The 14,568-nt window shown below is 52.3% G+C and overlaps 1 protein-coding gene across 24 annotated transcripts in view; it reads right to left on the reverse strand.

Annotated features, from left to right (window-relative positions):
• Window positions 1–14,568, reverse strand: part of TRAPPC12 (trafficking protein particle complex subunit 12) — a 104,884-nt gene that overhangs the window by 18,827 nt on the left and 71,489 nt on the right. For 21 of the 24 annotated variants that reach the window (XR_012422709.1, XR_012422710.1, XR_012422711.1 and 18 more), the window contains 2 exons: window positions 4,726–4,798; window positions 2,038–2,111 (listed from right to left, as the gene is read on the reverse strand). Coding sequence is in view for 21 of the 24 variants with exons in the window: in XM_065527472.1 (XP_065383544.1) it covers window positions 2,038–2,111; window positions 4,726–4,798 (147 nt within the window). In the remaining 3 variants the exon portion in view is untranslated. Of the gene's footprint in view, window positions 1–2,037; window positions 2,112–4,725; window positions 4,799–8,638; window positions 9,611–14,568 lie in introns of those variants that run through there. The other 3 variants (XM_074012436.1, XM_074012441.1, XM_074012442.1) reach the window with 1 other exon arrangement.

A 14,568-nucleotide genomic window follows, 5' to 3' on the forward strand; every position in this document is an offset into this window, starting at 1 on the left:
GCTTAAGCTGAACTTTCAAATTAAATCACGTCCATTGTAAAAGTATTTTTGAAATGCAATAATATGTTCTGTACTGAGTCCCAGCAATACAGGAGGAAGACTCCCATTTGGAGCCTAGTGGTGGTGTTACTACTACAGGGCAACAAAGAAAAGCTCACTCCATCGTTTTCTAGTAATGTGTCTTAAAATGCAAATAAAAGCCTGCCAGGGGAACAGGGAACTTTCTTCCCTGGGGAGTTTTAGCCCCATGATTAGTGAAACACCAGTCCTGTGAATTTATAATTGGTTCTTCATGTCTTTGCATAAGAATGTTCCAGCAAGCTGGTGACTTTCAGGTGAAGCCGATAGTACTCTCAGCGGGTAGAGGCCTACTGTGGACCGCCCAGACTGCCAGGTGGGGTGTCAGGGCTGGCCACAGGCAGCACTGGGAGAATGGCCTGTTTTGAGGGGTAGAGGGGTCAGGCCGGGTGCTTCGGGGTCACCTGGTTGCTGGCCCAGCCTTGGGTGAAGAGGCCACCTCCCACCTTCCAGCACGGAGGCCCAGGGCAGGGGAGCGGGAGGGCCTACTTTTCACCCCCGCTCGGAGGTGGGCAAGCCCTGCTGCAGAAGCCAGAGGGGGCTGGAGAAGGGAAGGGGGGCGGGTGGGAGGAGGGTGAGGACCAGAACAAAGTGACCGTGCAGGCACCTGACCTCAGTGGGAATATCTCAGGGGTGGCAACGGAAGAAAAACCTGCTCTGAGCAAAACCACAGAACTTAAAAACCGTAATTTCCTTTATCCAGTGTGCTGAAGGAGAGGAGAGAGCTGTGTGAATGTCAGAGCTGGGAAGAATTTCAGAGATCTCAGATCTACGCCCTTATTTTGAAGGAGGACGCTGAGGCTTGCAGCAGTGCGAGGCTGCGTCACGGGTGCTTGCTACCGAGGACGAACAGGATGCCCTGAGTCTCCTTGTGCGTCCAGCCCGACGCAGCTGCAGAAACTCAAAGGCAGGGGCCCTGCGCTGGGCACTAAAGCCGGGGTGTGTGCTGCACACCTTCCTGACGGAGTGCCTGAGCTGCTGATGTTTGTGAATCTACACCCACACCCAGCCTGCTCGGAGCAGTGCCCCCGGCCACAGTCGCCTCTGGGGATGCTGCAGGGTCCGTGCATAAAGCAGGGCTGCCACTTCAGGGTTCATGACGGAGCCTGCGAGCACGGTTCTCCACCTGGTAAACTGTCTGCTCTGCCTCGCTGAAAATCAAACTCAGGAACGACCTTGGCCACATGAAAGCCGCATGGGTGTGGGAGGAGTTACGATCACTGTCTTAGAACAGCCCAGGAGGTGGTGTGAGCACTGCTCCGGGGCTTCTGCTGCTAGCTGATTCCTGCAGCAGCTCTCAGCGTGCACAGCTGGCTGCAGGGCCACTAGCTCCACACAGGGCACCCCGACGCCCAGTGTGGGAGGTGAGCCAGGCGTGCGTGCATTCCAAACAAAGAGAGGAGCCAAAAAACACCGTTGCACAGGCTAGCGAGAGCCAGGAGACACGGAAAAACAACTGACAGCCTCAGTTCAGCTCCCTGATTTCTAAGCTGTTTCCTGGGGGCTGAGAGCTCTGGGTGACGTCCTAGGAAGGTCTTGTGGGGAAGCTTGTCTTCAGGTGTTGCGAGCATCAATCATAAAATCAAAACCAAGAGGCGAAAAAAACACCCTCCACGCAGACAGGGAGAACAAAGGACACCTTCTGGGGATGGAATTCAGAGAAAAACGGGGGAAAATGAACAACGCTTTAAATTAAATCATTTAGACCCACGTTTCAATAATGAAATCTGATCATGTAAATTCTACATTCTGTTGAAATTTCTTGCAGTAGAAATGAAAGTAAATATAGCCCCGTAATGTGTCACTGGGCTCCCTGTGAAGCCAGTGCTTAGCTGGCTTCTCTCATGGCTACACCGGCCCGTCCCTGCCAGCATCTATTATACCAGCGGCTCCCTCACGGCTCCCACTGACACACCCTCTTCCAGATCCCATGGCGGCCCTGCTCGGCCACCCACGTACCTTCATCAGGAGCAGACAGTTTGCCATGGAGTACATCACCCGGCCCAGACGTGACCTCCACAACCGGACAGAGGCTGCAAGGTAAGAGCAGCCTGTGAGTGCACAAATACATTTGAGGCTCTTTCTAGCCATCAATTATTGGGTCCTGTGGATTCTAATTTAACTTTAAAAGATCTCTCTTGCTAATAACCACTGGATTTCGGCATGGAATGCTGAATATGCTGCAGGCTGCACTGAGGCAGAAAATACAGCACTCGCGCTGGGACCAGAGGGGTCTTTGGGAAGAGACCCTCGGCATCAAGAGAACCAGGAGGGCGGCTGCTGAGCATCAGCCCAGACACGAAGCCAAACGGTCTGACCGGAAGCCCCGTTTCCACAGCCAGAACCCTGAGAAAAGGAGCAGAGCTGACAGAAATGACGACATTGTCTGTAGCTCGACAAGGCCAGGAGGGCCACTGGCCAGGGTGGCCGCCAGCCTCTCACAGTTGACCTATGGGAGGCCACCCGGAGGCCCTACCCATGCCCAGCCACAAGGCCTCCCCTGCCTCCCGGCCATGGGCTGGTGCAGATGCCAGTTCCCCCAAGGAGTGCCACACCCTGGTCCAGAACTCAAGTGGCTGGCACATTTCGCTAGGGACTTGGCACTCCCCTGCAGCCAGCTTCCTTCCCTAGCACCCACTGCCTCACGGTGGCTGACCGCGACCCTGAGCCTGGCCTGTCCCTCCCTGCTCTCCCCTGCACATTCATTAGTTAGCAGCCATCCCTCCACTGATTTCAAACCTTCAGGGCCCATCTCTTCTAGAAGTTTCCAAACTGGCTTTGTGGACTTGCTGGGGTCTGCAAAGGCCCCTGGGGGAGGGCGGGCTGACCAATAGCACCTGTTTATTACTGGGATGGCCAGGGGGAAGGCGCAGGTTGAGGACTGAGCTCATCTGAAATGAGTATGTTATCGACAGGCAAGCTGAGGTCCAGAGAGGACAGGGACATTTCCATCTGAACCCCTGTCCGGTGCTCCTTGCGCCTGTACTATGCCCACTTCCTCTAAGAAAAGTCCACACCCCAACTGTGAATGCCAAGATGCCACCCTGGGCAGCACCAGTGCCTGGGAGCGCTCCCAGCCTCCCTCATTGCTGGGCACAGGGAGCCGTGTGTCCCCGGCTGCCTCTGAGGCTGCGATTTAGGAGGCTGAAGCTGACCTTCCTCCCGCAGCTGGCACCACGTGTCCACAGTGAGATAACAATCACCTGGAAATGACGTGTATTCACCGTGTGCTTCAGGAGAACACACAGAAACTTAATTGCTAGAATTAAAAACTTAACTCTCTTTGCCTTTCAGCAATTAAAACCGCATTAGCTGCTTATATTCCCCTTGTACCATTACTTTTGTGAAAAGAAATTCTGAATATCTTCTCTTAATGGAGGTAAAATATGGATTATCTCAATGAATTGCATATTTATTCTGATGATCTTTGCAGTTTCTTTTCCTGCTTTAAATCCTCCCCTACCCTCCTTAGAAATGCTCATGGTGTAACCTTTTGTTAGATTTCCAGGAACAGCCTTCTGCTCTCTGATAACTACATGCTCATTCCCACCAAAGCGGGAGCCCAACAAGGGGTAACATGACTGGGTGCCAAGAGTGCTGGATGGGACATCCAGGAGCAGATGGCGACATCTCTCCTTCAGACCTTGTTACTCTGCTTTCAATTAAATTACTGAAAAGAGAGCGCACAAGTGCACACACAAGCACACACCACACCCACACCACATGCCACAACATGCACATTCAACGTACACCCACCACATACACACCTCACACATGGTTCAGCTCACACCAGCCAGCAGTTCCCCAGAAACCCCAGCACACCTGCAGAAACGCAGACCACCCGGTCCCGACTTGGGCTGCACACCGAGTAGGACAGAAGCTATGGGAAGGAGGAGATGACCAGGCAACCAGGCCTGTGGGGAGACGCTGCCACAAGCAGTGAGGGAGTGAGGCTCGGCGGGGCTGCCCGGGAGGGAGCACTCAGGCCGGGTTTCCAACCGTGATCGGAAGCTCGCTCCTGGCTAAGGCACTCCCCGAGACGCAGCTGGCACGGCCTCACTGTGCGGATCAGCCCATATCATGGTCTCACTGCGCCGATCGGCCCGTGTCACGGCCTCACTGCGCGGATCGGCCCGTGTCACGGCCTCACTGCGTGGATGGGCTCATGTCAACCCACCCGGTACCCCAGGGGTTTTCCAATGCCTCAGGGAACTGCCCAGCCCCCTCAGCCTGCCCCCAGGCTCCGGGCAGTGCCCATCTTCCACTCCTGCTCCTTCTGAAGCACCCTCCCGAGCCTCTGTCCCTGACGCGGAGGCCTCTCTGGGCCCCTTCAGCTGGGCTGGGCTCCTTCCTCACACCCACTCAGACCACCACTCGGCGTGCCAGGTTCCGGGCCGTGTGCTTCTGTGGTGGAGGCGAGTCTTCTCCCCGTGTGCAGGGCTCGGGTCTGAGGCTGCACACTGCACCCGCAGCGTCACCCAGTGATGTGCCTGGCTTCCCAAAGAAAGGGGTGAGTGGCAAATGCACGAAGGGATGTGTGCAGTGCTGACTACGAAAAGGAAAGGACAAGAGGAAGCGAGAGGCTTTGGACTCAGTCTCTCAATGACGTCCGAGAAGCATCTAGTCAGCAAAGTCCGGCCGACCCACCTTGTCTGCCCTCCTGAGTCACGCTGCTCATGGCCCCGTCTTCTGCTAAGCCTTGCTCCAAATTGGCCAGGATCTGCAATCATTCCAAATGAGAAGGACAAAATCATGGGAACCAATTTTTGTCTAAGACTTTGTTAAAATATATTCTCAGTACAGCAAATTTCTCTGGATGAAAACAATTTGTCAAGGGATGTTCACACACATTTAAAAAAATATTAAAACATTTGATATTTTATTTTAAATTGCAACTTCATTTTAGATTCAGGTGGTACGTGTGCAGGTTACCTGGGCTTACTGGGTGATGCTGAGGTTGGGGGTATGATTGAAGCCATCACCCGGGTAGTCAGCGTGGGACCCAACAGATCGTTTTTCAGCCGTTCCTCCCATCCCACCCTCCCCCGACTGGTAGTCCCTGGTGTCTATTTTTTGCTTCTGTAGGTCCATGTGAATCCAATGTTTAGCTTCTACTTATAAGTGAAAACATTCACTATTTGGTTTTCTGTTTCTGTGTTAATTCACTTAGGATAATGGCCTCCAGCTGCATCCACGTTGCTACAAAGGACATGATTTGGTTCTTTTTTTATGACTGCGTAGTATTCCATGGTGTATGTGCACCGTCTTTTCCTTACCCAGTTCACCCACAGGGACACACTGTAAACATCGCCAGTCCCTATGGCGTGGGGTGACAATGAACGGGCAGGGACTCTGCTCCCCGCTGATGGTGAAAGTGGTGTTTATGATGTTCTTGAAGTATCTGCAGACATCATACATAGGGAGTATGTTTTTTAAGAAAAGCATCAACCCTGTAATCCCAACACTTTGGGAGGCCGAGGCAGGTGGATCACTTGAGACCAGCTTGGGCAACATGGCAAAACCCCACCTCTACAAAAATACAAAAAATTAGCTGGGCATGGTGGTGTGCACCTGTGGTTCCAGCTACCTGGGAGGCTGAGGTGGGAGGATCACTTAAGCCTGGGAGGTCAAGGCTTCAAGGCCGCAGTGACCAGTGACTGCACCACTGCACTCCAGCCTGGGTGACAGAGTGAGACCCTGTCTTTAAAAAAAGGCATCGAGTATGTCACATGAGAGTGGTGATGACCTTCTGTGAAAATGTCAGTCTCATTCCCACAGGGCACTGTGCTAGTGGCCTTTTTAATGTACCAAAAACGTTTTGTGCAACACCAGGTCACTTTCCACAGTTTTTATTGCTTGGTTTGTAACTTTTGGGCACTTCTTTTGTGTTTTGTTTTCTCTGAAAGCAAAGCTGCTGTTGCTGCTGTGATCTGGGTAGAGAATTTAGATCATCTTGCCATTTAACACTCCCCACATGACCCGCCCCAGGAGGTGAGGATTTCCGTGTCTCCGACTCCCTGGTCTACACACACTGAGGACGAAGGCGGCCTCTCCTCACCCGCAGGGGCCGTTACTTAACACAAACTGGAGAACAGCTTGCTGTCAACACAAAGGATTTTTCCTCTTAACCGTTATCTTGGGCTACCTCGATGACTCAGAGGACAACGTGGGGTTCAAAATGGTAACCTTGAAAAGAATCTAGCCAGTTTAAACTAGGGAAACAACATTCTTCAGTGAATCTGTCTTCTAAGGAATGATCATAACAACAGAAACTGACAAAAATGGAAGGCTTGGTGTTCCCATGAAATTAACTTCCCTCACCCCTTGTACACAGTTGGTGGGAATGCAAATCAGTGCAACCACTACGGAGAACAGTCTGCGGTTTCTACAAAAAAACAAAAAATAGAGCTACCATACAACCCAGCAATGCACGCCTAGATACACACCCCAAAGAAAAGAAAGGAAATCCGTCTATCAGAGATCTCTGCACAGCCGTGTGCGCTGAAGCACTGTTCGCAACAGCCGAGACTTGGAAGCAGCCTAAGTGCCCATCAGCAGACAACGGTAGAAAGGACTTGCTACATATACACGATAGAGTACGACTCGGCCATCAAAAAGAATGGGATCCTGTCATTTACAACAGCACAGATGGAACTGGAGGTCACTGTGTAAGTGACTACGCCAGGCACAGAAAGACAAACACTGTATGTTCTCACTTATCTGTGGGAGCTAAACATTAAACAACTGAACTCATGGAGATGGAGAGCAGAAGGATGGTTACCAGAGGCTGGGAAGAGTAGTGGGGGATGGAGTGGGGATGGTAACGGGTACAAAAAAAAATTAGAATGAATAAGACCTAGTATTTGCTAGTACAAGGGTGACTATAGTGTACATTAAAAAAATAACTGAGGGAGTATAATTGGCTTGTTGCAACACAAAGGATCAATGCTTGAGGGGATGGATACTCCATTTACCTGATGTGATTATTACGCATTGCCTGCCTGTATCAAAGTATCTCCTATAACCCATAAACACCTACTATGTATCCACAAAAATTAAAATTTACTAAAAAAAGGAAACTGACTTCCCTCAGGCTAGCACAGAGGGAGCACAGGAAGAAAGAGGGGCGGCACACCCATCACAGAGGCAAAGCCACTGCCTGAGCCAGACCTGGCAGCGCCCTGGTCAGTGGAGCCTTGAACACGCCCACTGGTGGTCCCCGGGGTGTGACACACCAGGTCAGTGGACTCCTGTGCTTGTTCTGTGCCTCCTCACACTGTGGGGGCTCTACGGGCCTGGGTGACCTCTCCACGTGGCGGGGGCTTTACGGGCCTGGGCAAACCCTCCACGCGGCGAGGTCTCTGTGGGCCTGGGCAATCTCTCCATGCCATGGGCGATCTCTCTACATGCTGAGTGGAGAAGAAAACTGCAGAAACACCGCAGAACTCTGCAGTGAGCATGCCCGAGAGAAGACCTGCACCACAGGGCCACGGTGGTCTCAGCACAAGCTGCTGGGGCCGACGCTCCCTGTGGACTGTCATGGCTAATGAGGGGAGAAGGGAGAATGAGGTCCTTCAGAAGTGCAGCAGGAAGAGAAAGGTCTAGAAAGAAGGAAAAAGAGTTTCTCACCCCAGTGATGCATAAATGCAGGCAGAAACAAGCTCCATTGTAGTAGAGGCATCAAAAGCAGAGCCCGTGAGTGACGGGCGCTCCACCTGCAGCAGCTGCTTCAGCCCAGACCCACCCACCCAGCTGGGAAGGCGCAGGGGTAGGAGATGGAGACACCAGGCAGGCTACACCCCTCCAGACCCACCTACCCAGCTGGGAGGGCGCAGGGGTAGGAGACGGAGACACCAGGCAGGCTACACCCCTCCAGACCCACCCACCCAGCTGGGAAGGCGCAGGGGTAGGAGACGGAGACACCAGGCAGGCTACACCCCTCCAGACCCACCTACCCAGCTGGGAGGGCACAGGGGTAGGAGACGGAGACACCAGGCAGGCTACACCCCTCCAGACCCACCCACCCAGCTGGGAAGGCGCAGGGGTAGGAGACGGAGACACCAGGCAGGCTACACCCCTCCAGACCCACCTACCCAGCTGGGAGGGCGCAGGGGTAGGAGACGGAGACACCAGGCAGGCTACACCCCTCCAGACCCACCCACCCAGCTGGGAAGGCGCAGGGGTAGGAGACGGAGACACCAGGCAGGCTACACCCCTCCAGACCCACCCACCCAGCTGGGAAGGCGCAGGGGTAGGAGACGGAGACACCAGGCAGGCTACACCCCTCCCTCTGCAAAAAGCACTCTCCTGGCTGGGGCGGAGGGACGCACACAACGATGCCAAGTGCCTGCAGGGATCTGGGTCACTGAGGTGCTTCAGCCCGAGAAAGGGACAGCTGGAGAAGGCACCTATTGTTGACATGAGCATAGGCACATCAGACACGACCCTCTGACCCTCGGTGACTATTGTTTCATTTGTAGGGTGTGTCATTTAATGTCAATTAATAGGTCCCAGTGTGATGCAGAAGAGCATCCATGAGTGAACGGAACAGAAACAGCAGTTCACAGTTGGTAGCTTTTATTGCTGTCTATCTAGAGACAGTTGTCTGGCTTTATAAAGTAACAGTACATTGATTTACAAAAGGTTATTTCTATAAAGGAAAGTGACAGACACGTTCTCAATCCAAAGCCTGAATTATTTAAGAAATGCAGTTATTGCAAAAAAAGCCCGACAGTGTGTCGTTTGCAAATGTGGTGCGGCTGGAATTTCCTCCTTGGTTCCTTTTGCCCCAGACGAAAGGACCAGACTCCAGGGTCTATGTGAGAGACCAATCAGCAGTCCTGTGTTTGTGTCCCAGAAGAATAAAGGCCCAGTACGCCACACCCGGTTCGTTTGGGAAGAGGCTGTGAGGAGTAGGGGCATGACATGAAGCACAGGTGCCGAATCACTGCACTCGCACCCTCCCTGCTGGAAGCCGCTGAGGGCCCAGGCGAGGGCATAGGAGGAAGAGGACAAAGATGAGGCAACAGTGCAGGTGCTTCAGGAAGATGCATAGGGCAGTAAGCGACCGACTGCGGGGTCAGGACTGTGGAGGGGAGAGTGACCACAGGGGCCGAGGGGCAGAAAGGGCGGGTGTTGGAGGCACTTTTCTGCACATTCCCCGGGAGCTGCTCCCGGCGGGTTGAAGCTGGGTCAGGAGCTCAGTGGAGCTGTCTGGTCAGGCGCCGGCAGTGTGGGCGGTGCTTAGCGCCTGCTGGGAAGTACCAGGGACGATGTCGTTTACAGATGGGGGCGCAGGATGGTTTTTAAGCACAAACAGTATTCTGTTTGATTTCACAAAAATAAACCTGTGGAGGAGGCAGCATCATGCCCATTTGCAGGGGCCCTTCACGCTTTCCACACACAGAGCAAAGTGCTGCAGTGACGAGAACAGGGACGTTCGGTGCCAGAAGGCGTGGGTTCAAGTTCAGGCTGACTTTCAGTGTACCTTCTCTGAATTCCTATTTCCTTAGCTTCCAATTTTTTCACATGCCTGTTTTACAAATCACAGAACTCCAATGAGAATGTGCTTGAAGCATTTTGTAAGCTTTAAAAATGCTGAATGGATATTAATTACAAATAAAAGGAGAAGCAACCGGAAATTAAACAATCCCACTGCCTTGGATTTTCCCTGTGGTTTCTCTTTCACCACCATCCCTGTACTGAACTGTGAAAGATTTCGATATGTGGGATCGGGGAGCAATGAAATTAATGCTGCACTGACTATTAAATATTAAGTGGGTCTTTGAACATCCAGGAGCTTCCACAGCTCCGAGGTTTGGCTGCTGGGCAGTCTCAAGGTGTCTGGAGGTTGAAGGGAGGTCCTCTCGGAGCCCATGGGCCTCCCAGTATGAGCCGCATGCTGGCAGGGTGAAGCGAAGTCCACAAACACCAGGACGGCCTGGGGTGGCCACAAACACCAGGACGGCCTGGGGTGGAGGCAGGTGAGCCCGTCCTGCGGGGCCAGGAGAGGCCTGTGCATCCTGAAGTGGCACAGACCCAGCTGACTGGCCGCGGGGCGGCAGTTTAAACGCGGCCATGCATTCCTGAGCACTCCTCAAAAGGCAGTGTCATTCCCATCCCTCGCGCGTGGGCTGGACTTGGTGACTTGTCCAACAAACAGAACCAGGTGGAGGGGACATGGAGACCTCTGAGACCTGGCCATGCAAGGCACTGTGGCTTCCTCCTCCTCCCTCCCTCTCTGCAGGGAGCCAGTGGCTATGCTGTGAGATGCATGAGAAGCCCTACAGAAAGAACCATGAGGCCAGGAACCCAGCCTCTCACCCATAGCAGCAGAACTTGGCGGGTGTATGACGGAGCCTCCAGGAGCCCAGTTCTCCAGTCCCAGCTGAGCCCTCAGGTGAGACAGCGCGGTCAGCATCCTAACTGCAACCTCAGGACAGACCTGAGCCAGTGCGACCCAGAAGCTGTGCTGGACTCAAGACCCACAGAAATAGTGAGGTCATACATCCCTGTGGTTTTAGCCCATAGAGTTGCAGATAATCTGTTAGGCAGCAACTGATGGCTAACACACAGCTCAGTCGACGTTACCCCGTACCTTTAACTGAAGGCTTTGCTGGGGAATAGTGCATTGAGGCCATTCTACTGAAACACACTGGAGGTTTAGCTTTGTTTAATTTGAAAATTCTAAGCTGAGGAATAGCGCATTGAGGCCATTCTACTGAAACATACTGGAGGTTTAGCTTTAATTTGAAAATTCTAGGCCGGACATGGTGGCTCACGCTTATAGTCAGTCGTAGCACTTTGGGAAGCTGAGGTGGGAGAACTGCTTGAGTCCAGGAGTTCAAGACCAGGCTGGGCAACGTAGTGAGACCCTATCTCTACAAAAAGTTTAAAAATTAGCCAGGCAAGGTGGTGCATGCCTGTAGTCCCAGCTACTCAGGAGGGCAAGGCAGAAGAATTGCTTGAACCAGGGAGGTCAAGGCTGCAGTGAGCCATGTTCGTGCCACTGTACTCCAGTCTGGGTGACAGAACAAGACCCCCTGTCTCAAAAAAAAAAAAAGGAAAATTCTGAACTGGGTTCTTCATTGGGTATCTTAGCATGAGCTCATCTCTGAAAGCAACTGTAATCATGAGAAGATGCTGCTTGGAAATGCGTGGAAGAGGAGTTCGGAGAAAATAACACATCAAACAGCTGTGTGGCTGGAGACGATTCTAGACTCGGACTGTTCTGTGCAGTGTGGAGGGGCTGCTGCCAGCCCCTCTATGGGGGATACTGCTCTGGCATGTCGTGGCCGGTCCAGGGATGAACAGGCTTCAGGCTAACAAGGTGGGGAACCATCAACACCTGCCCACGGTATGGGAGGGAAGACCAATTATTCAAAATTAAAAACCTGCTTGTGTTTTGTCCCAAGAATGAAGAAAATTATATGCCTCGAATGAATATCCCAGCTGCTTGACTCCATATATAACCACCACCACTTGATCTCAAGCAATATTTAAAAAGGCAATCTGTAACCTATTCATATTTAAAGAGACCCAAATCTGTGTCCTCATCCTATGCCGTTATCCAGGAGGTGGTGAAGCAGGCTTTCCGGCTGGGTCACGGACACCTTCGGTGTGGGAAGTGCTGTCTGCAGGGGGCCTTGAGGAAGGAGCCTTTGTGCCTGTCCCTTTGGCGGCTGTCACGGGTCGTGGGTGAGCACGGGATAGGTTTAGGGAACTGGTTTTATTCCCAAGGCATCTGGTGTACGAACTACTGGGAAGCTGACACTAAGCCAAGGACCTGAGAACTTACTAAGTGGACCCTTTTGAGTGGAGACTAAAGGTTGGAGCAGGTCTGTGCTGGAGAGCCTTAGACTTTGAGAAGTCCTGAGACCTTCCAGTCCCACCACAGCTTCCCAGGGGACCTCTTCAAAGTGAAAGAGGTTTCTTGGAGCTGCTCCAAAGCTCTCAAAGAATCATGAAACACCGACCATGTGCCAGGCACCATGTGGGGTCACTTACGTGTGCCCCCTTGCCACCCCGGGGGGATCAGCCATGTTCCTCACTTGCACAAAGGAGGCCAAGGCAGACACAGGCTGGACAACTGGTCATGCGGCTGGCACTTCAGAGTGGACCTGGAAGTTTCCAGACTGTCAGCCTGACTCCAAAGCCACTCTCACAACCACTGCTTTTGGGACAGTGTCCTCTGGGCCCCTCACACCTTGAAAATGCACTTTCTTCTTTCTATTCAGATCACAGATTGACAGAACATATAGTGCCAAGAAAAGCAAGGCAAAGAATGCACAATTTAAGAATCGTCTTACATCAAAGGCCTCTTCTCTGGACTATCATGCTCGCTTCAGGACTGGGTCACTGGCAAGTGCTATGGCCTTCGAGTTCACATTTGGTGCATCTGGTTTTGAATCGCATTGCCATGGCTGGGTGGCAGGGCTGGGCATTCCTAAGTCCATGTCCCGGAACTGGCCACGATGAACTCTAGAGGTTTCTGAAGGTGTGAATTTCCACTGCCAGCTGGGTCAGACATTCCTCTGGAAAGCCCTGATGCCCAGCGCTGCTCTGCTCCCTGTTTCTCCTGCTTGCACATTCTGAGCACACACGGGGTTCCAGGAGCATGGGCTTCAATGGAAAAGAGCAGGGACGTGGCCTCGATGGACGGCCATCCTCACTCGGCCTTTCCTTTCTTCTCCCCACCTGCCAATCATTCCCATCTCATCTGATTTAGCCATGATCAATTTGTTCTCTGCGGGAGGAGCAGAAAAGCAGGGCAACCAAGCCCTCTGGTCAGGCACGGTGATGGCAGCAACTGGCCGCTGTCGGCGTGCGGGTGGCCAGACCCTGAGCGCCGGCCCTGACAGTGTTAGACGCCAGCCACGCCTGCTCTCGCTTATGTTTCTAACTTTGCTTACAAATAAGACAGCAAAACCGAAGATGTCCATCTGTCAAAAACCCCTTTTAGACAAGATATTAACTCTTCCTACAAACAAAGCTCTCACTACCATATTAGCAACTATCAATAGAGAAGCAAAAGCTACATCGACATTGTTGAATACGTTTCTTTTCCAGAGTGCACGAAAATGTACCTTATCCTCGGCCTCCTCCAGCTGGGAGTGAGTTTGTAAAGAAGCACTTCTATGAACGTGGAACTCTCAGCCAAGCTGAGCTGGAGAATCTGGAGGCTGCGGAACTGCAGGGAAGGATGGAGCTGAACTCAAGACTGTGCGGGTGGATGCAGGTCAGTGACGAATGCAACTACAATCGAACTGTACATCATTCCGTATGGATTATGTCTACTTATGCAAATGGCTTGTAGAAATGTGTTTCCTTGGCTCTTTCCCAAATGGTCTGTGAAGCTCTCTCGAGTGGAGACCAAGAGGGAGACAGCCTGCAGGGCGCGTGGGAGGAGCACGGTCAGAGGACGGCGGGATTGATTTTTCCAAGCCACGGTAGCATAGGAAAATTATTTTAAATCGTGGTATATTTTCTTCTTCACTGATGCAATCACATTTGCACCAAACATTTACTAATTCACTCAGTGGCTCAAAGACAACAGATAAAACAAAGTACCCTGAACTCATTTATAAAGATCCTAAGTGATGTCCTACTAAAACTGGGCACCATATAAAAATTCTCAGCACTGTTCTAATCTGAAACACTCATGCTGAACACAGACTCGAATCAGTCTTTGGTGAATCTTCAACACAGGAGAAGTCGGCCCCCTGAGAATACGTGGGGGTTCAGCTTCCCGCTCCGCTCGCTCCCTTACCAGGAGCCTCGGCCCAGAGCGTGCTCCCGGCACCCCTCTGCCCTCGCGGACTGGCTGTTCTCTGGGCTTCCTTTATTTTCGCTCCTGCCCCATGGTCTTCATTCTTTCAACAGCAAAAGGTCTTACATGATAAAATGAATACATGCGTTGAGCGAGACGTGGATAAGAAAAGAGGAATTAAACGGCCTTTCATCACATCGTTTATGCCACTAACACACTGGGGCATTCTTCCTCCAATAAGTATCACTGATTTCATCACGGTCACATTGTAATTATAGTTCTGGCTTTGAAATGAACGTGATGTCATGAGCAGTTCCCCACATGAGGCCACACACACTCGACAGCCGGCACCCTGACAGCCTCTTCCTTTGCTACTTCGGCAGCTACTGCATCTCAAACCACGCGACTCTCGTGAGCGCAGCCCGCAGGTGACTGGGGTGGGTCTGTTCTGGCCTCTCCCCTGAGAGCTGAATGTCAAGCTCAACCTGCACGAGGCCTGGTCTGAGTGACTGGGGGCACACACTGCGCTGCCTGTCACTCTGGCTGCTCCCGAGCCCTCCCGCACCTCACTCTGCTGTCACCTAGGGCGGCTTCTTTTCCTGTGGGAAATCACGCTAGGAACTGAACCTGAGAAGACTTGACTTCTGCTGGAGTGGCAGTTATCAGACAGCAGGGCTCAGCACACATCTGTACAAATGGCAGCACGTTCATTTTCTGAGCAA

Source organism: Macaca fascicularis, chromosome 13 (genome assembly GCF_037993035.2).
Source record: "Macaca fascicularis isolate 582-1 chromosome 13, T2T-MFA8v1.1".
Taxonomy (NCBI): Eukaryota; Metazoa; Chordata; class Mammalia; order Primates; family Cercopithecidae; genus Macaca; species Macaca fascicularis.